General features: G+C 39.6%; 1 protein-coding gene across 1 annotated transcript; it reads left to right on the forward strand.

Moving 5' to 3' along the window:
- The first annotated feature begins 23,242 nt into the window (after positions 1 to 23,242).
- TOMM5 (translocase of outer mitochondrial membrane 5) lies at positions 23,243 to 26,183 on the forward strand. Its single transcript, XM_077147662.1, has 2 exons — positions 23,243 to 23,443; positions 25,805 to 26,183. The coding sequence occupies exons 1-2, from the start codon at positions 23,323 to 23,325 to the stop codon at positions 25,837 to 25,839; spliced, it is 156 nt and encodes a 51-aa protein (XP_077003777.1). The 5' UTR covers positions 23,243 to 23,322; the 3' UTR covers positions 25,840 to 26,183.
- The last annotated feature ends 449 nt before the right edge of the window (positions 26,184 to 26,632 follow it).

Raw genomic sequence — 26,632 nt, forward strand, 5'->3', positions numbered from 1 at the left:
AGTCACATTGTAAAAGTTATATTGTTATACAGTTGTCTTCAAGAAACAAGGCTATTGGAACACAACTCAACAGTTTCAGGAATTTCCCTCCAGCCACTCCAATATACCATAAACTAAAAAGGGGCATCTATATAATGAATAAGAATAACACCCAGGATAACCTCTTGACTCTGTTTGAAATCTCTCAGCCACTAAAACTATATTTTGTCTCATTTCTCTCTTCCCCCTTTTGGTCAAGAAGGTTTTCTCAATCCCATGATACCGGGTCCCAATTCATCCTGGGAGTTCTGTCCCACATTGCCAGAGAGGTTTACATCACTGGGAGTCATGCCCCACATGCAGGGAGGGCAGTGAGTTCACCTGCTGAGTTGGCTGAGAGAGAGAGAGAGAGAGAGGCCACATCTGAGCAACAAAAGAGGTTCTCTGGAGGTGACTCTTAGGAATTTTAAGTGGGCTTAGTATTATAAGTAGGCTTAGCCTACCCTTTGCAAAAATAAGTTTCATGGGGCAAACTCAAGATCAAGGGGTTCAGCCTATTTATTTGGTTGTCCCCACTTCTTATGAGAATGTCAGGAATTCTCCAAATGAGGAAGTTGAATACTTCCTCCTTTCTCCCCAGCCCCCCAGGGGAACTTTGCAAATACTTCTTTATTCAGGGCTTGAATTATTCTGGGATTCATCAGGGCATCACGATAACCTGGACAAATCAACATGATCTAATGCCCTACTCAAGATCCAAGTATTTATGGTGTTCAACTAAACCGATCATACAAATTAAATTAGGTAATACACTACCCAAGATATAAAGTTTACACCAAATCAACATGTCTCTCTTTGGTCTCACATAGAAGTTGAAGTTTTAAACTATGTACAATATCATCCTTTACCCTGTATTCTGATCTACTCCAATCCAATCCAGATCAGCTTCATTCATATGTCTAGTTGAGTCTGACCTCTTTTCCAACTTTTTAAACAGTTCCTGTATTGGGTTTTGCTGATTTTCATGGCTTCAGAGTTCCAAGTCTCAGGTGTCAAATAAATACCTGAAATTTCTGGAAATAACCAGGTTATATACAAACAGCTCAGTATCTCAGAATTTAGAAATAACAGTTACAACTCCAGAATATATATAACTGCTGTAAGAGTTTACAATCTAGGACCCTTTACAATAGGCCCCATCCTGATAACCCATGCTCTCGACTTTTAAGTGCACCAAGTTTTTATATTATAGTTAGTCCATATGAGTGAGGCATGATAATACTTGCCTTTTGTTTCTGACATTTCATTCGACATACAGTCCTTAAGGGTCACACACCTGGTTGCTGCCTCACAACTTCATTCCTTCTTGTGGCTAATACGTAGTCCATTGTATGTGTACACCACAGTTCCCCCTTCCATTCCTCAGCTGATGTACCCTTAGGCCACCTCCATTCATTGTGAATCACCAATACTACTGCCATAAACACCAGTGTGCAAATGTCCATTCGTGTCCCCACACTCAGCTCCTCCAGGTATATACTGAGCAACGGGGTTTCAGGATCATATGGCAACCCCACTCCTGACCTCCTGGGGAACCACCACACTGTCCTCCATGGGCCTGCACCTCTCAGCTTTCCTACGGGCAGTGAATAGGTACATCTCTTTCTCCTTATTTTCTCTAGCACTTGTTTCTTTCTGTTTACTTTTAAACAATTTTATTCGCACATTATACAATCCAACCTAAGTAAACAGACATGCCTTCACCACCATAATCTACATGAAGACATTTCTTTTCTTCCACAATGAATCCATACCCCTCCCTTATGCCCCCTGCCTGTCGACATTTAGTTTGGCATAATCCCTTTGTTACATTCATTGGAAGCATATTACAATGTTACTGTTGACCTAGACCCTAGCTTGCATTGATTGTACTTTCTCCTGTAAATCATCCATTTTCAATACCTTGCAATGTTGACATTCATTTGTTCTCCTTCATTTTTTCATTTGTACATTTAATCAGCATCTTTGTCCTTTCTAAGCATTCCTAAGTTGTACTGTCTCAGTCTTGATGCTCTGTGTTTCCTTCTGGCTTCATACGTGCCCCCAGCCCTCCTCTCTCAGTCATATATACATTCAGCTTCAGTCAGTGACTTATTTTATAGTATTACAATCAGATAATCTTGTGCTATCCATTTCTGATTTTTACAATCGGGTCCTGTTGCACAACCTGTATTCCTTCAGCACCAAATGTATCAGGCTCCTTTTAAAACTGATTCAAAAACATGACCCATATCTTCCTGAAATAGTGAGCTTCTCTGAGGAACTTCCCTTGAAAAAGCAGACCTTTGGTGTTTCATTAATTTATTCAGTGATCTTTAGCTGTTTTATGTTGAGAAAGTGAGAATGAGAGCTGATGTGGTTTTATTACACACTTCTCAATCTTTGAATTAATGAGCTTCTAACATCAAAAACTAAACAATGTTTGAGGTTTCTCATTCTTTTTACATCTCTTTGAATTTTGACTATAAATCCCTGACTCTGTAATTCTCTTCTTTGTCTATAACAGGCCTAATGCTCAATAATTATCTATTAATAACCCTCCTAATTCCCATCTGCATCCAAAGGAAAGAGGTGGTGAAATGGTTCAAACAGTCCAGAAGTGCTTCTCTAACAAATAGACGACTACAGCCGCATACAAACCCAGACCTCCTTTCATGGATTTGGCAATAGCAGCACAACACAGACACGCATAGTTGTACTGGTGAAAGAGGGAGAGACAGAGGAAGGGCTCTTTCTTCAGCTCCTTGTTTTCTTACATCTTTGAATAAGGTCATATAAACTGAACTGATTGCTGCTAATGAGGAGGCATTGCTCAAACAAACTTCTTAAAACACCAATTTCAGTGAGTCTTCCTGATTCTTTTCCAGGTTTCCAATTGCGACATTCACTGTTCCTATACATAAAGCTAATCTCCAGCGGGGGCACCATGCGTGAAAATAACACTTCTCCCCTTCCCCAGGACTCAAGAGAGAAGGTCACCAGGTCACCTCAAGGATTAACCCCTCGGGGTCCCACAGTCCAGCAGGGCAAGTGAGGGGCCTAGGACCCCCTCAATTCTAGGACTCCTCTCTCAGGAGGTGCGTCCTGGAACTCTAACGGAGGACGGTAAAAGATCCAACATCTGGTACTTTTTAAATCGAGCCAGTCAAGTTAATCCATGACATGAACTTAATGAATTTGTAACCTGTATCTTTTTTTTGTTTTTACAGTATTTCTCCATTTCCTTTTTGCTTTCTATGAAATTATAAGTAAATTTCATTTTGATAGTTTTCCAACCAGCCTAAGCTGGAAAAGCAGAGTGTTTTGTTCCTATTCAGATGTGGTGGCAACAGAGGAAAAGGCCATCTGGCAAGAGGTGCTTATACTCCAACATCTTTGCCCTTAAAATTCAGAACCCACCTTCTTCCAGAAAAATGCAGGTGGGTTTTACCCATGGGCAGGGTAGCTGTAAAACTTATCATCCAAACCAGGATGCTTCTGAGAGTGAAATGCTACTAGTACAACAGGCACAAATCAGGACCATTCTGGCAAACCAACATTACCTCCATCACCAAATCAGTGCCTAACCTACCAAGATTTCTTCTTCACTTGAGAAACCTGACCAAAAGCAGATTCCATGGCTAACAAGAGTGTAAATGTTCTCCTATCCCTGCTAAGACAAATAGGCCTTTGTGTTTTATGAATATAAAAGCAGGTTTCTTTTTCCTTCCTTCTTCTCCTACCCAACAATCTCTCTAGCCATTTTAATTGCAGAATCTTTTTGAGGGTTCTCCCTTCCTACCCTTGCCTCCACCTTAGCTACTGGCTCTAGAAAGTTCTTTCAGGGGTCTGAAGGTTATTCAGCCCCTCTTATGAATTCAGTTAGTGAAGAGTGGGCACAGTATTTAAAATCCCACCCAGAGTGACAGTAGGATTTAAAATTGCCAGGGCAGAAGTGCTAAGGCAATTTCTGAGGTCCTATGAGATAGGCAGTCCTTCTTCCTGCAAGCCTGGGGCTCCTCGAGGGCACATAATATGCCTGGTTTGACTCTATGCTTACAATGGACAATGCCAAGTATAGGGGCTGGAGTAGAATGAGTTAGTATACATTATGGAGCAGCCAGGATGCTTCCTCACCTCCCTAGGTTCTGGGTTCCTGAGTGCCCCTAGTTTTCTTCCCTGTTGTTGTGCAGTGAGGAATCCTGCCCATTATCCCCCGTTGGCTGGCTGGACTGTACTTCTGCACCAGCCTCTAGGGACTGGCTAGCATTCTGCTTCTCCTAAGTATCGTGCTGACTCAAATAGAGCCTCCCACAGATACTAGGCACCAGTTTTGGACAGAAATTGAATAAGCTGGGCCTCTGGTCAGACTTAGTTCTATTCAGCGCAGGAACACTCAACAAAGCCCACTGCCTGCCCAGCCCCCAGCTGGGTGCTGGAGACAGAGAATAAGAGGCTTGTGTGGTTGAAAGGCCATGCATGCACGGGGCACAGTGTTTAATAGCAAAGTCTCTGCAGCTGAACCGTGTATCCTGGTTCTACACTTTATCACATGAGCGTCTCTAAATGGATTACTTAACCTGTCTGTACCTGTTTTCTATTTATAAAATGGAAATGATAGCACCTGCTTTGGAGGATGGGTGTGAGAATTATATTAAATGAATTAGAACCATGTTTGGCACAGATTAAATGTGCCAAATGACAAACTATTATTATATTTGTTTTGGCTGTTCTTCCTCAGAGCCTAAAGCTTTGCCCATTTTTCTTAACTCTCCCTGGATCTGGCTGCTTCAGTCATCTCCTAGGATGGTCTTCTCTTTACTCCTGGCCCACTTCATTGCTGGGATCCACAGATGACATATCTCCACACCAACATTTGGCTGATGCCCTATCCACTAGCAGTCAAATCCAAAACCTTGAAGAGGTTAAGAGACTCTGCCTTCTCTGAACCCAGGTAAATCATTGCGTAAGAATTTTTCTAAGAAGGGGAAGAAACTCTTGGTCAACACAGAGGAAGGATCAAATTTGAAAGGAGCCTCCCTAAGCCAGGAACCCATGTTCCTAAACACGCATTGTGCCCACATATTTCCAGTTCTTTCAGAAACAAAAGTGGGAGTTTCTACCCACTTCTAGAAATTCCAATGCCAGTGAACAGTGAACAAAAAGAATTCTCCTAGGATTTAAAAAAATAAAAATGTTATTTCCTTCTCTGCTTACCCTAAGTTCTCTACCAGACACTTGATCCTCTTCACTAGTAAGGTTGGTTATGATGTGTTTATTCAATTAGGCCAATGCATATTTTTGCTTGGGCTTCCCAAGGAAATCGAAATCACAATTATCAATATCACTACTATCTATTAAAGACAAGAAAATTCCAAAGTAAACTCTGGATTTTTTTCACTTGGGCCAAGGTGATACTGAGTTCCCAAAACTTGATCATTCATAGCCTCATACATAAACTCCAAATAGTCTTAATTCACCCACTTGGCATTTCCATTAACAGCAGTGTCTTGCTGTAACATCTTCCCCAGCCAAGCTGCAGATGGTACTCTTTGCATCATCTCCAACAGTTAAAGTTTGGATAATTTCAGTGCAAAGCAAATAATCAAAACCATTACCCGATAAAGATAAAAACTTTCCCCAAATGTGATAGTTTTATTATTTAGTGGAAATTACCACCTCCCCCCTCCATCTTTTAGAAGTGAACTATTGCACCACAATGCTCTCAACTTCTAGGAAAACTTGTGTAAATCTCTGCCCTAGCTTGGCTTCTTTTTGCCGAAGACTTCGGCCGACCTAGAACCAAAGCTCTGTTGCCACATGCTGCTAATCCACACTTACCTGCTTCCTCCAACTTGTGTCCAGTCTTCAAGTTGATCACAGATGCACACACCACAGATCCTGGAAGGGACTTTAGAGATCAGCCAATCCAAGCCCTCATTTTACAAACATGGACACTGAAGTCTACAAATAGGAAGACACTTGGCCAAGGTCTCACAGCTCATTAATGAAAGAACTGGGACTAGAATTGCTGAACTGGGGGTGCATCTCCCTGTGGTGTCATTCTTCTACCAGTTCTTTTGCTCCTTGTCCTAGTTGGCTGTCATGGCCCTGGGCACAAGTCCACACCCTCTTGGAATGTGCCAGCAGCCTGCCAGGTTTACCTGGTGTGAACTAACCCCACTTAGTCAGCCCAGGGCTCTTTAGCTTCAGAGGAATGAGTGTCACGTGGTGCTCTTGGAAACACAAACAATGTATAAGGATGCGCACAGTGTTCATATATTCAGCGTTGCTTTCCAAGCATCTCCTGTTTCCGAGGTATTTGCTAGTGTCAGGAGTAAAAGAAAATGAATAAGATATGATTTCTACCCTCTTTTTAGTAGAGGAAACAAGCACATAGGCAATGGCAAGATATTGTGCTAAGTGCTTTGACAGTAGGCACAGGCTTTTAGAAACACAGAAGCAGCAGCTAATTAGCACAGGAAGGTGAATGAAGGCCTTAAAAAATGTTTTAAGAATAGCTTAACATTTAGAGAAAAGTGGCAAATATAGTTCTTAAAATTCCCATATGACCCTCACATAGTTTCCTTGCTAACATCTTAAATTACCATGGTACATTTGTCACAGCTAAGGAAACAACAATGGTACATTATAATAACTAAACTAGTGGAGACTTTTTGAAGGCAGTGACGTCGAAAATGATTGCTGAATGACATTAGTAGTAATCAGGTAAAGGGGAAGGGAAGGGGATTTTAATCACAAAGAAAAACATGTGCAAAGACCCAGAACTAAGAGTTTCACGACTTCATGAAACTGCCAGTAGTTCAGTATGTGGGGATGGAGATGGGAGATTGGGAGGGACAAGAAGACAGGGCTAGAGGGAGGGTGAAGAAGAGACATAGGTGGGAGGAGAGGAGAGGAAAGGGAGGAGGTCAGTGAGGAAGATGGGCACCAGGTCAATAAAATGCCTTGTAAGCGGTCCAAAGAGTTTGTACTTTTTCCTAAGGGCAAAGGAAAATAGTTAAAAATTTTAAACAGGTTACAAAAATAATATTTTGGAAATCATGCTCAGCTGCAGAGTAGAAGATGCACTAGCAGGATAAGACAGAAGAAAAAAGACCAGCTGGAGGAAAGCCTGACCTTAAGTAGTGGTGGTGGAGATAGAAAATGACGCATTTTAAAGATATTAAGGAGGCAGATTAACAGAAATGGATGGTTAATTAGATGTAGGTGTGCGGGAGAGGAAGGAATCAAAGTTGGTTCCCAGATTTTTGGCTTTAGCGACTGGAAGGAATGGCTGCTGGTGCCAAACCATATTAGGATATGGAACATGGGAGGCGAGGCTAATTAGGAGGGGGAGATGATGGGTTCCACTTCAACAGGTAGTGTGAGGTGCCCTTGGGACATCCAAGTAGACAATGAAGTCAAGAGGTTGGACGGATACATAGGATTGTGGTTCTAAAGAGCAATAGGAGCTGGACATATAAGCTGTGAATCATTAGTCTAAGAAAACAATTGAAGCCAGATTATATATCCTGTGAGTGTAGAAGAGAAGGGAGTCCAGGGCAGAACCTTAAAGAACGCTTCCATTTAAGTGAAGATCCAGGAAAGAGGTGTGGAAGGTGACTGTAGAACATCCAGCAAGGTGGGAGGAAAATCGTAAGAATGTGGTTCCCCTGAAGCTAAAAAGCTTTCCTGAAAGGGGTGTGTGGTCAATAGTGTGAAATACGGCAGAGGGGTCAAGGCCCGTGTGGGTCCCATGGATTTGGCAATAATAACATCCCTCAGTAGAGGCAGTTTCAGAGGATGGATGGGGTCTGATACACATGAAGAAGCAGAAGCTCAGAAAAGTTAGGCATCTGGCACAAAGTCTCAAAGCAATGCATGGTGGAGCTAGAATTTAACCCTAATCATGCCTCCAAAGCCCAGGCTTTTCCTACTGCAACCACACTACCTCTCCTAAATACTTTCTAAGGCTGGCCTTCATTTCACAGTGCAGAAGCCCAGAACCAAACTGGGTGGCCAGGCAACTCCCTCTGCATGTGACAGAACTAAGGGAAGAGAGGGATGACTCAGGTACACATTTCTTGTCCAGGGACAATCTCTGAGTACGGAAAAATGAGTTTCTGGTTTTGAGTCTCAGAAGCCCTTACCAGGGACCTGAAATGCCTAACCACTGGTTTGGTGTGTGTGTGTGTGTGTGTGTGTGTGTGTGTGTGTGAGTGTGTGTGTGTGTGTGTGTGTGTGTGTGCATTTGAGTGGGAAGTGTAGGCCCAGATAGTTCAGAATTCATAGCAATTCTTCCTTGCTAACTAGAAAAGTTAAGGTGGTGGGTAAAGGAAAACTGGGAGAGTTTAAGAAAATTTTGCAAAAATTATTTTTAGCCTCGAGAAAAGAAGCATCAAGGAAGATCCAACTTGCCTTTAAACATTCATGAGAAAGAGTACTCAGGAGGACTTCCTGGAAGATGGCGGCTTAGTAAGACGCGCGGATCTTAGTTTCTTCTCCAGGACACCTACTAGGGGAGTAGAAACGATACAGAAAGCGCCCAAAGCCACAACAGAGATAAAAAAGACAGCGTACCCCATCCTGGAACGGCTGGCTGGCTGAGAGAAGCAGCTCGGGTGAGATCGCCGAGGCGCGCGGGCCTTACCGGGCGGGGTGGCAAGCGGCCGGAGTTACTCCCTTCCCCCTTCCCGGGCCGGCTGGGAGAATTGGAGAGGCGGTCCCCTGAAACCGCCGCGGCTGGCGCCCACACCACGCGCAGCCCCCGGACCAACTGAGAGAATTGGATCGGAAACCCCCAGGCCGCGGAGAACGGTGACGGGTGGGGGAGGCCCCTTCCAAACCCGTGACTCCCGGGGAACGTGCACTCTCTCGGGCGGGCCGCTGCTGCTGGCGCCCTCCCGCCACGCTTGTTGCCCAGGGCCGACTAGGAAATTCGGACGGGCTCTTTCCCTGGCTGCGGCGACCAGCAACCCTCCCTGCGTTCGGACCCCGGCCGGCTCAAGCCGCTTCGGCTAGCGAACCCCCAGGACGGCGAGAGTTTTCCAAAGTTTAAGGTCCCACAGCACCTTTTACTGGTGGGACCCGCAGACAAACGTGTGCCACGAGCGCCACCTACTGGGCAGGATAAGAAAAACAGAACCCAGAGATTTCACAGAAAAATATTACAACCTTGCTGGGTCCAACACCAAGAGAAATCTGAATAAATGCCCAGACGCCAGCAGCAGAAGATAACTGTCCACGCTCAAAAGATTGAGAATATGGCTCAGTCAAAGGAACAAACCAATAGCTCAAATGAGACACAAGAGCTGAGACAACTAATGCTGAATATACGAACAGAAATGGAAAACCTCTTCAAAAATGAAATCGATAAATTGAGGGAGGACATGAAGAGGACATGGGCTGAACATAAAGAAGAAATAGAAAAACTGAAAAAACAAATCGCAGAACTTATGGAAGTGAAGGATAAAGTAGCAAACATAGAAAAAATAATGGATAGCTACAATGATAGATTTAAAGAGACAGAAGATAGAATTAGTGATTTGGAGGATGGAACATCTGAATTCCAAAAAGAAACAGAAACTATAGGGAAAAGAATGGAAAAATTTGAACAGGGTATCAGGGAACTCAAGGACAATATGAACCGCACAAATATACGTGTTGTGGGTGTCCCAGAAGGAGAAGAGAAGGGAAAAGGAGGAGAAAAACTAATGGAAGAAATTATCACTGAAAATTTCCCAACTCTTATGAAAGACCTAAAATTACAGATCCAAGAAGTGCAGCGCACCCCAAAGAGATTAGACCCAAATAGGCGTTCTCCAAGACACTTACTAGTTAGAATGTCAGAGGTCAAAGAGAAAGAGAAGATCTTGAAAGCAGCAAGAGAAAAACAATCCATTACATACAAGGGAAACCCAATAAGACTTTGTGTAGATTTCTCAGCAGAAACCATGGAAGCTAGAAGACAGCGGGATAATATATTCAAAATACTAAAAGAGAAAAACTGCCAACCAAGACTCCTATATCCAGCAAAATTATCCTTCAAAAATGAGGGAGAAATTAAAACATTCTCAGACAAAAAGTCACTGAAAGAATTTGTGACCAAGAGACCAGCTCTGCAAGAAATACTAAAGGGAGCACTAGAGTCAGATACAAAAAGACAGAAGAGAGAGATATGGAAAAGAGTGTAGAAAGAAGGAAAATCAGATATGATATATATAATACAAAAGGCAAAATGTTAGAGGAAAATATTATCCAAACAGTAATAACACTAAATGTCAATGGACTGAATTCCCCAATCAAAAGACATAGATTGGCAGAATGGATTAAAAAACAGGATCCTTCTATATGCTGTCTACAGGAAACACATCTTAGACCCAAAGATAAACATAGGTTGAAAGTGAAAGGTTGGGAAAAGATATTTCATGCAAATAACAACCAGAAAAGAGCAGGAGTGGCTATACTAATATCCAACAAATTAGACTTCAAATGTAAAACAGTTAAAAGAGACAAAGAAGGACACTATATTCTAATAAAAGGAACAATTAAACAAGAAGACATAACAATCATAAATATTTACGCACCGAATCAGAATGCCCCAAAATACGTGAGGAATATACTGCAAACACTGAAAAGGGAAATAGACTCATATACCATAATAGTTGGAGACTTCAACTCACCACTCTCATCAAGGGACAGAACATCTAGACAGAGGATCAACAAAGAAATAGAGAATCTGAATATTACTATAAATGAACTAGACTTAATAGACATTTATAGGACATTACATCCCACAACAGCAGGATACACCTTTTTCTCAAGTGCTCATGGATTATTCTCAAAGATAGACCATATGCTGGGTCACAAAGCAAGTCTTAACAAATTTAAAAAGATTGAAATCTTACACAACACTTTCTCGGACCATAAAGGAATGATGTTGGAAATCAATAATAGGCAGAGTGCCAGAAAATTCACAAATACGTGGAGGCTCAACCACACACTCCTAAACAACGACTGGGTCAAAGAAGAAATTGCAAGAGAAATTAGCAAATACCTCGAGGCGAATGAAAATGAAAACACAACATATCAAAACTTATGGGACGCAGCAAAGGCAGTGCTAAGAGGGAAATTTATTGCTCTAAATGCCTATATCAGAAAAGAAGAAAAGGCAAAAATTCAGGAATTAACTATCCATTTGGAAGAACTGGAGAAAGAACAGCAAGCTAACCCCAAAGCAAGCAAAAGGAAAGAAATAACAAAGATTAGAGCACAAATAAATGAAATTGAAAACATGAAAACAATAGAGAAAATCAATAAGGCCAGAAGTTGGTTCTATAAGAAAATCAATAAGATTGATGGGCCCTTAGCAAGATTAACAAAAAGAAGAAGAGAGAGGATGCAAATAAATAAGATCAGAAATGGAAGAGGAGACATAACTACTGACCTCACAGAAATAAAGGAGGTAATAACAGGATACTATGAACAACTTTACGCTAATAAATACAACAATTTAGAGGAAATGGACGGGTTCCTGGAAAGACATGAACAACCAACTTTGACTCAAGAAGACATAGATGACCTCAACAAACCAATCACAAGTAAAGAAATTGAATTAGTCATTCAAAAGCTTCCTAAAAAGAAAAGTCCAGGACCAGATGGCTTCACATGTGAATTCTACCAAACGTTCCAGAAAGAATTAGTACCAATTCTCTTCAAACTCTTCAAAAAAATCGAAGTGGGGGGAAAACTACCTAATTCATTCTATGAAGCCAACATCACCCTCATACCAAAACCAGGCAAAGATATTACAAAAAAAGAAAACTACAGACCAATCTCTCTAATGAATACAGATGCAAAAATCCTCAATAAAATTCTAGCAAATCGTATCCAACAACACATTAAAAGAATTATACATCATGACCAAGTAGGATTCATCCCAGGTATGCAAGGATGGTTCAACATAAGAAAATCAATTAATGTAATACACCATATCAACAAATCAAAGCAGAAAAATCACATGATCATCTCAATTGATGCAGAGAAGGCATTCGACAAGATTCAACATCCTTTCCTGTTGAAAACACTTCAAAAGATAGGAATACAAGGGAACTTCCTTAAAATGATAGAGGGAATATATGAAAAACCCACAGCTAATATCATCCTCAATGGGGAAAAATTGAAAACTTTCCCCCTAAGATCAGGAACAAGACAAGGATGTCCACTATCACCACTATTATTCAACATTGTGTTGGAGGTTCTAGCCAGAGCAATTAGACAAGAAAAAGAAATACAAGGCATCAAAATTGGAAAGGAAGAAGTAAAACTATCACTGTTTGCAGACGATATGATACTATACGTCGAAAACCCGGAAAAATCCACAACAAAACTACTAGAGCTAATAAATGAGTACAGCAAAGTAGCAGGTTACAAGATCAACATTCAAAAATCTGTAGCATTTCTATACACTAGTAATGAACAAGCTGAGGGGGAAATCAAGAAACGAATCCCATTTACAATTGCAACTAAAAGAATAAAATACCTAGGAATAAATTTAACTAAAGAGACAAAAAACCTATATAAAGAAAACTACAAAAAACTGCTAAAAGAAATCACAGAAGACCTAAATAGATGGAAGGGCATACCGTGTTCATGGATTGGAAGACTAAATATAGTTAAGATGTCAATCCTACCTAAATTGATTTACAGATTCAATGCAATGCCAATCAAAATCCCAACAACTTATTTTTCAGAAAAAGAAAAACCAATAAGCAAATTTATCTGGAAGGGCAGGGTGCCCCGAATTGCTAAAAACATCTTGAGGGAAAAAAACGAAGCTGGAGGTCTCGCGCTGCCTGACTTTAAGGCATATTATGAAGCCACAGTGGTCAAAACAGCATGGTATTGGCATAAAGATAGATATATCGACCAATGGAATCGAATAGAGTGCTCAGATATAGACCCTCTCATCTATGGACATTTGATCTTTGATAAGGCAGTCAAGCCAACTCACCTGGGACAGAGCAGTCTCTTCAACAAATGGTGCCTAGAGAACTGGATATCCATATGCAAAAGAATGAAAGAAGACCCATCTCTCACACCCTATACAAAAGTTAACTCGAAATGGATCAAAGATCTAAACATTAGGTCTAAGACCATAAAACAGTTAGAGGAAAATGTTGGGAGATATCTTATGGATCTTACAACTGGAGGCGGTTTTATGGACCTTAAACCTAAAGCAAGAGCACTGAAGAAGGAAATAAATAAATGGGAACTCCTCAAAATTAAACACTTTTGTGCATCAAAGAACTTCATCAAGAAAGTAGAAAGACAGCCTTCACAATGGGAGACAATATTTGGAAATGATATATCAGATAAAGGTCTAGTATCCAGAATTTATAAAGAGATTGTTCATCTCAACAACAAAAAGACAGCCAACCCAATTACAAAATGGGAAAAAGACTTGAACAGACACCTCTCAGAAGAGGAAATACGGATGGCCAAGAGGCACATGAAGAGATGCTCAATGTCCCTGGCCATTAGAGAAATGCAAATCAAAACCACAATGAGATATCATCTCACACCCACCAGAATGGCCATTATCAACAAAACAGAAAATGACAAGTGCTGGAGAGGATGCGGAGAAAGAGGCACACTTATCCACTGTTGGTGGGAATGTCAAAGGGTGCAACCACTGTGGAAGGCAGTTTGGCGGTTCCTCAAAAAGCTGAATATAGAATTGCCATACGACCCAGCAATACCATTGCTAGGTATCTACTCAAAGGACTTAAGGGCAAAGACACAAACGGACATTTGCACACCAATGTTTATAGCAGCATTATTTACAATTGCAAAGAGATGGAAACAGCCAAAATCTCCATCAACAGAAGAGTGGCTAAACAAACTGTGGTATATACATACGATGGAATATTATGCAGCTTTAAGACAAGATAAACTTATGAACCATGTAATAACATGGATGGACCTAGAGAATATTATGATGAGTGAATCCAGCCAAAAACTAAAGGACAAATACTGTATGGTCCCACTGATGTGAACGGTCATTCGAGAATAAACTTGAAATATGTCATTGGTAACAGAGTTCAGCAGGAGTTAGAAACAGGGTAAGACAATGGGTAATTGAAGCTGAAGGGATACAGACTGTGCAACAGGACTAGATACAAAAACTCAAAAATGGACAGCACAATAATACCTAATTGTAAAGTAATCATGTTAAAACACTGAATGAAGCTGCATCTGAGCTATAGGTTTTTGTTTTGTTTTGTTTTGTTTTGTTTTGATTTTACTATTATTACTTTTATTTTTTTCTCTATATTAACATTCTATATCTTTTTCGGTTATGTTGCTAGTTCTTCTAAACCAATGCAAATGTACTAAGAAATGATGATCATGCATCTATGTGATGATGTTAAGAATTAATGATTGCATGTGTAGAATGGTATGATCTCTAAATGTTGGGTTAATTTCTTTTTTTCCGTTAATTAAAAAAAAAAAAAGAGTACTCAGACTTGCTTTTTAAAAAACAGATTTTTCCTGAGAAATATCCATACATGCACAGTCCAACCATAATCCACAATCAGTGGCTCACAACGTTATCACATAGCCGTGAATTCTTCATTATGATCATTTTTTTTGAAACTTTTTTATTGTATGAGATAACATATACACAAAGCAAAGAAAGAAAAAAGCAGTAGTTCTCAAAGCACTCTTCAACAAGTAGTTCCAGGACAGATCCTAGAGTTTGTCATGGGCTACCATACCATCCTCTCAGATTTTTCCTTCTAGCTGCTCCAGAACATTGGAGGGTAAAAGGAATATATAGTTTTTTAAATTAGTTTTTTAATTTTTAAAAAATATAACAACAAATAAACCCAACATTCTTAACATATGATCATTCCAATCTACATATATAATCAGTAATTCACAATATCATCACATAGTTGTATATTCATCATCATGATCATTTTTTAGAACATTTGCATCAATTCAGAAAAAGAAATAAAAAGAAAACAGAAAAAAATTCATATATACCATACCCCTTACCGCTCCCTTTCATTGATCACCAGCATTTCAATCTACTAAATTTATTTTAACATTTGTTCCCCTTATTATTTATTTTTATTCTGTATGTTTTACTTATCTGTCAATAAGGTAGATAAAAGGAGCATCAGACACAAGGTTTTCACAATCACACAGTCACATTGTGAAAGCTATATCATTATACAATCATCTTCAAGAAACATGACTACTGGAACACAGCTCTACATTTTCAGGCAGTTCCCTCTGGCCTCTCCATTACATCTTAAGTAACAAGGTGATATCTATTAATCATGATCATTTTTAGAACATTTGCATCACTCCAGAAAAAGAAATAAAAAGAAAAAAAAAAGAACTCATACATGCCATAGCCCCTTACCCCTCCCTCTCACTGACCCACCTAATTTTTACTTTATCTCCCCCTATTATTTATTTTTACCCTCATTTTTTTTAAACTCATCTTTCCATAAAGATAAAAGGAGCATCAGACACAAGGTTTTCACAATCATACAGTCACATTGTTAAAGCTATGTAGTTATACAATCGTCAGACTTGCTTTTGATACTGCAGAGGGACATAGCTGAGACTGGGGGTACATGGTGTGGAGAGGCAAATATTGCCTCTAACAAGAAGCTGCCTATCCACAGATGGACAGAACTTCCCAGGAAGGTGGTAAGCTCCTGGTTCCTGGAGATGTTTAAACAGGGATCAGATGATACTCAAGCAGAAGGGATATTGGAGGTGGGGGCCAAGCATCAAAAAAAAAAAAATACATTTGACTGGCCTTTCAGGCCATTCCAGATGTGAGAATTTGAAAGAAAATGGTTAGGATAAGGTTTCACATATTAAGGCCTGGCCTCTATTCACCCTAAATTCTAAATACTATGTAATAGGAAGATGAGCATATTCCTTTATTCACAGTTAGTACAAACAATATATAACAATACTACTGTGATATGTGTGATGATTTGAAGCTGTTATGTATCCCCAAAAAGATCATGTTCTTTTAATCCATTCCTGTGGGTGTAGCCTCATCGGGGGTGGGACCTTTTGATTAGGCTATTTGAATTGAGATGTGACCCACCTAATTGAAGGTGTGTGTTAATCCTCTTACTGGAGTCCTTTATAAGAGGATAAAAAGCAGAAAAAGGCCCCAGAAAAGTTTAGAGAGAAGCCCAGCAGAAGCTAAGAGAGACAAAAGCTAAAAGAGAGAATCACATAGAAGCTCAGAGAAGAAGCCACTGAAACCAGAAATTGAAAGCAACAAAATCCAGGAGAAAAGGACCAGCAGATATGACCATGTACTTTGCTATCTGACAGAAGAGCCCAAGCTCGCCAGTAACTGGTCTTCAGAATTCATGTATCTTCTCATTGATGCCTTAATTTGAACATTTTCACAGCCTCAGAATTGTTAACTTAGAAGTTAATAAATCCCTATTGTAAAAGCTAGCCCATTTCCGGTATATTGTATTTCATCAACTTCAGCAAACCAAAACAATATATAAGAACAAAATGTATTCCTACCTTTAGGAAGCTGTGTGTTTTTCTAAGATGAGAAAATAGCCATGTGGGTATCTGTCTACTCATTGGTTTTGATCAGGCAGGCATGATCCAAAACCTTGCATCATGAAAATGCAATAAGGTTTGGAGGCAGGGTATGGAGAATGGACACTCGTACCCTCATCTTTGTTCTTGTGGAGGTTGGAAATAAGGAGTTCACTTACTGCTTTCTCAAAAAGCTCCTAACATGGGCAACAGTGGCTCAGTGGCAGAACTCTTACCTGCCATGTTGGAGCCCTGGGTTCGATTCCGGGAGCCTGCCCATACCAAAAAAAAAAGAAAGAAAAGAAAAGCTCCTAACATGGGGTGAAGGTGGGCCATGCACAGTGGCTCAGCAGGCAGAGTTCTCACCTGCCATGCTGGAGACCCAGGTTTGGTTCCCGGTGCCTGCCCATGCGGGGGAAAAAAAAACAAAAACAAAAACATGGGGTGAGAGTAAGACTAACAGCATAGGGGGTAGACCTGTAGTCACTGAATCACTGACACATTTGTTCTGCTTTCCCTCCCTTTCTTCTTTCCTTCTTACTTTTCTTCCCTTCTTTTGTTCATTTCATAAATATTAATATAGCATCTACTATGCTCCAAGCTCTGCATTTTTATTGAAAGGACAGAAACTATACCCACATGTCTCTGGGTGGGATGGGGGTGAAAAAATCAACCCTCCATCCTCTGCAGGGAGATGACTGGAAATTAGTTGTGTGCTCCAGCTAGTGTCAGTGCAAACTAATTTTGCATTATTATGTTTTTCTTTTCTTGCTGCAAAATAAGAAAGACTTCTAGCACAAAGAAGAAAACCACTTCTAAATATAAAATCCCCCATTCATCTGTTTGTAATTCCAAAAAGTCCAGAAATCTGACATCTACACTCTTAGCCAGAAAGTGGATTTTTCCTCAGATAAAAAAAGAGTCAATGGGAAAAACTGGGATCTCTTAATTTAAGGTAATAATTATAATGACTGGAAAAATTTAAAGACAGTGTTACTAGTATGTTCCCTGGAAAATTATTTATAAGGAAAAATAGAAGCAATCTAAATCCCCAAAGGTAATGGTTTAGTTAAAAAAAATTATAGTACTTTCATACAATGGAATACTATGCAGCCATTACTAATGATGTTTAGAAGAATATTTAAAGCTATAGGAAGAAAGTCAATATAACTTAGATGAAATATGCAAGTTAAAATGGCATAGACTATATGGTCCATTTTGGTAAAAAAAACACATTACATAAATGAATGTGTGACTATATACACACATACATATATATAAGCATATACACATATGAACATATACAGAGAGAGAAACAGATCTATATATGTATATGAATAAAAGAAGAAAGGCTGAAAAGATCATCAGCAATAGGTTAAAAATGATTGTGGAATATCATGGGTGATTGTCATTTTCTTTTTCTCTTTAATTCTGAATTTTCTAAATTTAAAATAAGAAACGTACTTTCTCAGAAAAAGTAAGTTATTCAAAGTGTAATATGGATCATATATAAGTATATTGCTTTAAACACAGGAAAATAAATTTTTGAATTCATTCTTTAATTTTACTTATGATACATTAAAATTATTTAATTATTTTTATTTGGCCAAACAAAAATAAGTTGTATTAAAATAGTGAGAAATAGGTAACTATATAAAAATGTTATGCAAAACTCTGGGCAAATTTATTTTAGGGACAGTTTCTTTCAACCTAATGTACAAAGCTATCTACTTGTGAATTCTAAAGATTAGTGATGTGAAATTTATTCATTCATTCATTTATTCATTCAGGAGGTATTTTCTGAGTATTTACCTTATATAAATACCTGTGCTCAGTTGTTTGGTGAATTAAAGAATGAAAGATAAAATGTTCCTGTACTTAAGGTGCTTATAGTCTAGTTGGAGAGAGATCGTACATTTGTAAATCACCTAGTCCTAAAAAAATAAAAAAGTACAGAGAGCAGGGTGTTGCCGAAGGAAAATAACAAGGTTATAAAAATTCTTCTCATCCTTGAAGGTTCAAAATGCCCCTTTTCCTGCAGCTGCTTCTTGCTGGGCAGTAGCTTCTGGAAGTGGTTTATTCCATTAGCTGGTGGGGCCTCTGGTAAACGCCCTCCCTGAGGGTCCTCGTCCTGACCTTTGCTTCATTCATTGGGCCCGGAGTGGACTCTGAGGTCATTTGGGGAATTGTAGACCTTGTTCATCTCCTGAAGGAACGAGGAAGGAGAGGCACGGAGCTGGATGATAAAGCAGCGCCGACTGACTACTGGCGATGGGTGCGGAAACCTGGAAAGAAGGGCCGCCCCTTCAGCCTGCTGATGAATAGCGGCCACCCCTTCCCCCGACTTCCCAAACCGGGGTTGAAAAGCACTTCATTCTCCCAACCCTAATCTCTCAGGAAGGGATGCTCAGTGAGGATATTCATGATTAAAGCATTGAAAGCAGCAAAGTATGAGGGGGAAATGTTCTGAACTGGGAACCCAGAGATCCACCCTAGTCCCAGCCACTCTGCCTAACTAGCGTCCTTCTGGGCCTCAGTTTCCTTGTGAGTCAAATGCAGCAGTTCAACTATTCAATTCCCCAAATCCACTGCTCCCTATGAATTAGTCCACAATGTTCTTGCGATTTTATGTTGGATTTATTCCCCAACCATGAGTCATTTGTCAATCTCCAACCTTGCAAAACAAATTCCTCTCCAGTAATGGGAATTACACTTAATTCTCTTAGGGGTAGCCTGTACACATTGAACGGTTATGTGCAGTACTGTATAGGAAGTCTAGGCAAAGGAAATGGCTCCTAAATCCCTCCTGGGATTGAAATGGAAAACAAGACAGGCTATGACATCAGCTACCATTTTCTCTGTGATTAGACTAAATAATACAAATATCAATATTAAATTATGTGTGTATTAATTTTTGCCTTTCATGTCAAATCACAGCAAATCCTTTCCTTTTAGCTTTTAGTTCAAGGTTATGAAGAAAGAACAGGAAAGAGGAACACAGCATTCCAACATTGTAGAGCTGTAAATGACTTAAAGAGTAGCCCTAACCTCATCATCTCGATGAGAAAAACAACAAGGGTCCTAGAGGTGAAACAATTCATTTCAAGGTTGACTTCCTGAGGCATGTTCTCTCAATTTGCCTCACCTAAATCTACTGTAATTGGACAACACTACCCCCTACATGCCAAAAATGCCCCCCCCAAAAAAAAGTACACACACACTCAAAAGACAAAGAGAGAACCCTAACCTTATTTAATGGACTTCATCCATTACATCCTGAGGAGCCATGCAAGGGGAAGACAGACTCATCAGGATGGTCATTTCCAAGACACGCCCAATTCACCCTTCTAGACTGTATTTAGAACCAATTCCTTACCCCAAGACACAACTGCTCTGTATTTCTATCCAACACTTTCTTGCCTCCATTCAGGTAGGCAAGCCCCAAACTTTTCTAAGAGGACTGTTACAAAACTAAAGTTGCCCTTTCAAAGACCAGTGTTTGCCACCATATCACCTACCAGGTAAACAAGTGCTGCTTTAATATGGCATTGAACAAAAAAAATCAAATGCTAAAAACCCGTATTCTTTTCACCAAGAAACATGATTTGAGGTTAGTTTCTCCCATTTCTTTGTTCCCTGTGAATCCAAGCAAGTCACCTTAAAGCAAAGTAAAGAAAAAAAATTGGTAGTTTCATATGTGAACTAGACTTAATCACCATTAGAGGTCTAAGTTACTGGTATCATATAATAAAAATTCATTCTTTCCCAATCCATTTTGCCTCACCATTAAGACAGGTGCGCTGGTTTGAAAGGATGTATATCCCCTAGAAAACCCATGCTTTAATCTAAATCCCATTTCAGCAGCTAGCAAACTAGAACAACAGGTGAGCTATAACTTATTGTTACTATTCCTTCTAACATGGAGCAAATTAGCTCTTTTGATGTCTGGCCACAACTGATAATATTTTGATATCCATGCACTCCAGACCAGAATATCCTAGATGACACAATTAGAACTCAAAACACATAGACTATTAGAACTGGAAAGGACTTTCAAGAGTATATAATCATATCCCTTCCCTTTATTGTATTCTTATTTCTGATGTTAAGAAATTTCATTGTGACATCCAGGGATGAAAGTCTCTCTGGCAATGTGAGATATGACTCCCAGGGATGAGCCTGGCCCTGGCACCATGGGATCAACAATGCCATCCTGACCAAAAGGGAGAAAAGAATTGTAACAAAATAAGGTATCAATGGCTGAAAGAGATCAAATAGTTGAGAGGCTACTCTTACACAAGCTTCAGTTAAACATTGCTATCTATCATGGTTTTCCAAACCCCAGCCAAAACCATTCCTACCAACCCTAAAGAACACCTAAGGCTTTATCTGAGATTCAACAAAGGTTCCATGCAGTATGATTACTTTCCAGAAAATGACAACCTAGGCCAGATAAGTCCTGAAACCCAGAGGGGCCAGCCTCTCCAGAATATCAACTAGATCCATCCCCCTATCCCATATTGTCGACAGCCCCTTCCAACATGAAAAAGTTAGAATGAGCATAGCCCAAATAATCCTAAAGATTGGGAGAAAGATCAAACTTTCTGTATATCATTCTTAAACATGAACCAGATAACTGAATTGCCAACATAATTCAGTTATACAGAGAAGATAGGATTTAACAAATGAGTATGATTGCTGAATCATTATATTGATATTGCTTTTAGTCTCCAGTGTCTTGGAGCAGCTAGAATTAAACCCTAAAATTGTGGAATTGTAATCCATACACAAAACTCTGAAATCTGTTCTACAACTAATCGTTGCGATGTGTTTTGAAATGTATTGCCTTTTTGTATATATGTTATTTTTTTACAAGAAAAAAAGTACAGAAAAGAAAGAAATGTTATTGCAATGAAACAGGGACTTGTCCCTCGTCATGTGGCTACCTATGGCAGTGCCCAATCTAGAAGCCGTGTCTCCAGTCTTTCATTGCAGGTTCCTCCCTCGGTCCCTGTTGTTTTTCAGTGCTGCTTTCTGTTTCTGTTTCTCATGAAGAGTCGGCTAGAGACTATCCTTTGGAGTTAGGCCCTCCTGTTCCAGAGCTGCCTCTGCTATTCCAGGGCAAAAAAGATTGCAAGAGATTAGTAAAGCCTGAACACAGATGAGTTCCCTTTCTTTCCCCCATGTTTCACATTTTATAAATCAGGAAAGTGGTAATTCATATAGTTATTAGTTGCTCCCATAGTAAATTACTATTCTAATGTATCCAAAGTCCATTATTACTATACAATGTGCAGCCAAGAAGGAACATTCCAATTTTGAATTATGTTAGCAATTCAGTTATTTGGTTCATGTTTAAGAATAATATGCAGCTACTTGGCATGCATAACTTGAGGCAGCATCCTGCTAGCCCTGTTTCAATGATTCCATTCCAGGAAATCTACTGATTGTATTAAACCCCTACCTTGTGATTCCAGGGATGCCCATCGTTATACAGGCACCAATGTTAAAGACCAACACAGGAGCAGTAGGGGGCAGGAGAAAGAGAATTCAATTTGCCATTATAACTATCTATGCTAGGACCCTACCCTGCCGCTCACTAGCAAAGTGAGTTAAGACAGCGCACTAGATCTCTGAGCCTCCTTTTCCCCGCTTGTAAAATGTTGAACAGATCTGAACATGCTTTATACCTGTGGTTTTACTGAACCAATATTACAATTTATAAGAATCAACATCAGAAATAAGAATACAGCAATAAGATTTCTTTTTCTGTTGTCTATTTCTTTTTCTGTTGTCTTTTTATTTCTTTTTCTAAATCGATGCAAATGTACTAAGAAATGATGAATATGCAACTATGTGACGATATTAAGAATTACTGATTGTACATGTAGAATGGAATGATTTCTAAATGTTTTGTTAGCTAATTTTTTAAATTAATAATAAAAAAAGAATACAGCAATAAGATGGAAAACGTTAAAAATACTGTCTGCAGCATCCACCCACCTAAGTAGGTTTAAAATTATGCTCTGCCATTTGCTAGTTGTACGATCTTGTACAAATTTCACCATCTTCGTCTTTTTGTTTTAACTTATTATGGAAAACTTCAAATATAACCAAAACAGAAAGACTAGATATTAGCTAAAGTCATGTACTAATCACCAGCTTAAGCAGTTTGCAATGATTTTCTAATATTCTTTCATCTTTCTCCTAATGATTTTTTTTCCCCTGAGGTATTTTAAAGTATATTTGGACAAGTTTTGCTGTTGTCATTGTTTTTAAGATCTTTGTGCTTCAATTTTCTCATGTAGGGAAGAAAGATTATAACTCAAGGGGTGAAACTGGGGGTGAAATGACATAACAAGGTAAAATGTTTGGCTGTGGGTCACAGCTATAATTTTTTATGGTGGTTACCCACGTGCACCGTCCTTGCTCTTTAGGTGTAGCGCCACCTCCGGGTGTAAATGCGCTTTGCTGTGTCGCGCGCCGGGTCCAAGGGAGACGCAGTCTAGGTTGAGGGCGCCCCCTTCAGACCACCCTTTGTCAGAGCGGCTCAGGCAAGATGAGGATTGACCCTCGCAGCCTCCCGTCACCGCCTGAAGGAATGAGGGGCGGGCAAAGGAAGTGGAGTTGGGCGGAGTTCCGGCGCGAGGCTATCACCGAGGAGATCCCAGAGCGGCAGCTTTCAGGCGGTAGTTAGCGATGTTCCGGATCGAGGGACTCGGGCCAAAGCTGGATCCAGAGGAAATGAAACGGAAAATGCGTGAAGACGTTCTCTCTTCCATACGGAACTTTCTCATCTACGTGGCTTTGCTGCGAGTCAGTGAGTGTGCTCTCAGGACATGGCCTTGAGATCAAGAAGCCTCCCGACACTGCTCATTCGACCTCGGTCCTAAAGGCTGCTGGGAGCCTTTGAGTAACCGAGCTAGGCCGTATGGCGGACGGGAGTAAAGGCGTGGGTCCCGGGCGGAGGGGAGTTAGAAGCGTGAGAGGTTTAGGGTCCGGTCATCCAGGATGGAGATATCGATGTCCACGTGCTGCCGGGCCTTGGTTGAGTAGTCGGCCTGGCTTGCCCAGCTTTAAGAGTGTTTGAATTAAAAGGGTTATTCCTAGAACAACTTCGTCGTTTTGCAGGCAACGACTGAGTCCCAGAGGAGGGAAGTGGCTGATTAAAGGTCATTCAGCCATTCAGTGAATATTCTTTATTTAGAATCCAGGGCTCTTAGTTCCATACCAGATTCCCTTTCTTCAGTGTTGACTTTTGAATTCCGAGAAATTTTTCTTCCTTTCTGTTTAGTTGTACAGAGAATGAAGTAAATTTTTTTTTCTGAAGGAATAAAAGGATATGAGTCTATCGGATTAATGATAGTTTTATTTTACAGTTGAAATAAATGGAACGAAAGTAATGGAAAATTACTTCCATTACTTGGGATTGATAATAGCTCTATGTTGAGGGAGGCAGGGCATGAGATTTTTATATCCCTTTTGCAAATGAAAATTCGATTTTTCAGAGGGTACTTAGGCAAGGTATCATTGCCTAACAGGCACGCTGAATGTTAGAGCTGGAAGCAGCTTTATAGATCAGTTCTCTTTTTTTTCCTGATTTGAGTCTCAAAGATGATTTGCCTGAAGTCTCCTCATTCTCATTACTTTAGTATGCTTTTCATTGTTCTATGCTATGTATTGTTGGCAGGTTGGATGGAGAGGCAGAGATGGTTCAACTGAAGGCCATACCAAGGTCATCCTGTAGGAGGCACATAGAAGGCCTGTGCCAGAGCTCACTTAGTGCCTCTTTAACTGAGTTATTCTATGGTATTACTCTGCTTCCCCAGGAGAGGGAGCCATTAAGAACAGAACTCCAGACGGCCCTGCTCATTGAACAATTTCTTGAAACATCCAGTTACTCTTAATTTTTTCATCTTACACCTTCCTTAGTTGACCTAATTCCCAGTAAAATATTCGCTTCTTTCAATGAACTTCGTATTTGATATGACTTGGCATATTAACATGAGCAGAGAATTGTTCAAAGGAGAATACTGTTCTTTTTTTCCTCACTTAAAAATTGAGATATAATTCACATGCCGTAAAAGTGAACAATTCAGTGGTTTTCAGTATATTCACAAGGTTGTACAGCCATTACTACTATCCAAATCTAGAACATTTCATCACCCCACAGAGAAACCCCATACCTATTGATAGTACCTCCCCAATCCCCCCCCAAAAAACCCTAGCCACCGTTAACCTACTTTTTGTCTCTGGAGTTGCCTAGTCTGGACATTTCCTATTAATGAAATCATATAATATGTGGCCTTTTGTATCTGGCTTTCACCTAACATAATGTTTTCAAAGTTCATCCATGTTGTAGCATGTAACAATACTTTATCCCTTCTTATGGCTGAAAAATATTCCATTGCATGAATATACCACATTTTGTTTATTTTTTCATCAAGTAGTAGGCATTACTGTTCCTTTTTTTATTTTTCCAATTAAGAATCAATAGAAAAAACAAGATAAACTGTTAACTTTGTCAGCTTGTAGCAAATTTTTTGTTTTCAATTTCATACACATTGTTCTGTTGATTTAATATGAGTAAGAAAGATGATATTCTGCCAAAATTTTTACATGGGATAATAAAATAGGATTTCTTTAGATATGTATAACATTTTCTAGTTTCTTAGACATTCTATCTGCATTGTCTTTTCAGACCTCATTATAATAAGGTGTACTGTTTCAGATGTGATCTGAAACATATGAGTAATATAAAGCTAATCAGTAGGAGTATCAAAATATGAGTCCAGCTCTTCTAGTTGCCTAGTTCAGGGTTATTTCCCTCCCCCTTCTGCCTTTTAAGTGTGTTTTCAAAGGTGGAATGTGCCCATTTGTTTGCTATGGCGAAAGCAGGTAAAGAGTCATCAGTTGAAGGAGGATTGGAAATAATCTTTATGGCCCTAAGGAGAACTATCTGGAATAAAGATTTTGTGTAGTGTAAGAATGAATAACAATCATAGCTAATGACACTGGACTGGACTTGGAAAACAGCGAGCCTCCTTTACCCAGTTGTACTGGCAGAGGTTCCACTATCACTTGGAGTTGTTTTTTAAAAAAAAGTGTCGAACTAGACCTCTAAGAGTTTTCACTCACTGCTATAATAGAAAACTAATCTTGGTGTTTGGTTTTCTTTCAGCACCTTTTATCTTAAAGAAATTGGATAGCATATGAAGATTGGGCATCCCATGTGAATGCATGAGATGAAGATCCTGGTTACAGTTTTTGCTTCCGTCTGGAAGTGAAAGGGCCCAGAAAGATGTAAGAAACTCTTTAATTGAATGGACATAAAAATTCTACTTGTACAGAACAAGTCTGAAAAAAAAAAGTCTGGCTCTGGTGACCAACCTTTGTAGCTAAAATATAAAACCATTTGGGAAGTATGGAAGGACTTCTTATGTTCATAGTACACCCTTATGCCTGTGATATTCAGCCTTCATGAATGTTGGTATAATTGTAAATAATGCTAAACTCCATTTTCTAGCAAGTATTAAAGGGGACTTATGTCTGAAATAGCACTGTCTTGGCAGTCGTTTCTGTTTTACTTCTGTCAGGATTGTATTTGTGAAGAGTCCCAGACGATTAGAAGGTATCAATTAAGAAAAATTGGGTTTTTATTTTTCTTATCCCACATCTGCTGCAAACCCACAATTACTTGTGAGACATTTTAAATACTGTGATCATTACAAGCTGTATTATATTGGGTTCCTTTATTATGTACTAGAAGAATTTCCTAATCCTACTGAAGTGGCAATATATTTCACTGCCAAGCGATCTTTGTGAAAGCCAATGTTACTACTTGATGCTGAGTATATGTTATACCACCAAAGAAAAGCTAACCTCTATTTCCAAGTCAGATAGTTTGGAGGGATAAAGTTCTTAACCTCCCCTTGCCCCCCCCCCCCAGGGGCAACTACATTCACTTTTCTAGCTAGTCATAGCATGATGTACTTCCATGTATCTAAAC

Source organism: Tamandua tetradactyla, chromosome 2 (assembly GCF_023851605.1).
Source record: "Tamandua tetradactyla isolate mTamTet1 chromosome 2, mTamTet1.pri, whole genome shotgun sequence".
In the NCBI taxonomy this organism is placed as follows: Eukaryota; Metazoa; Chordata; class Mammalia; order Pilosa; family Myrmecophagidae; genus Tamandua; species Tamandua tetradactyla.

Bases quoted from the DNA above. Each gene is read 5' to 3' on its own strand.
- TOMM5 (XM_077147662.1), top strand. From the start codon at position 23,323: ATGTTCCGGATCGAGGGACTCGGGCCAAAGCTGGATCCAGAGGAAATG. The intron at 23,444-25,804 runs GTGAGTGTGCTC...GTTTTCTTTCAG, and splicing joins CGTGGCTTTGCTGCGAGTCA to CACCTTTTATCTTAAAGAAA.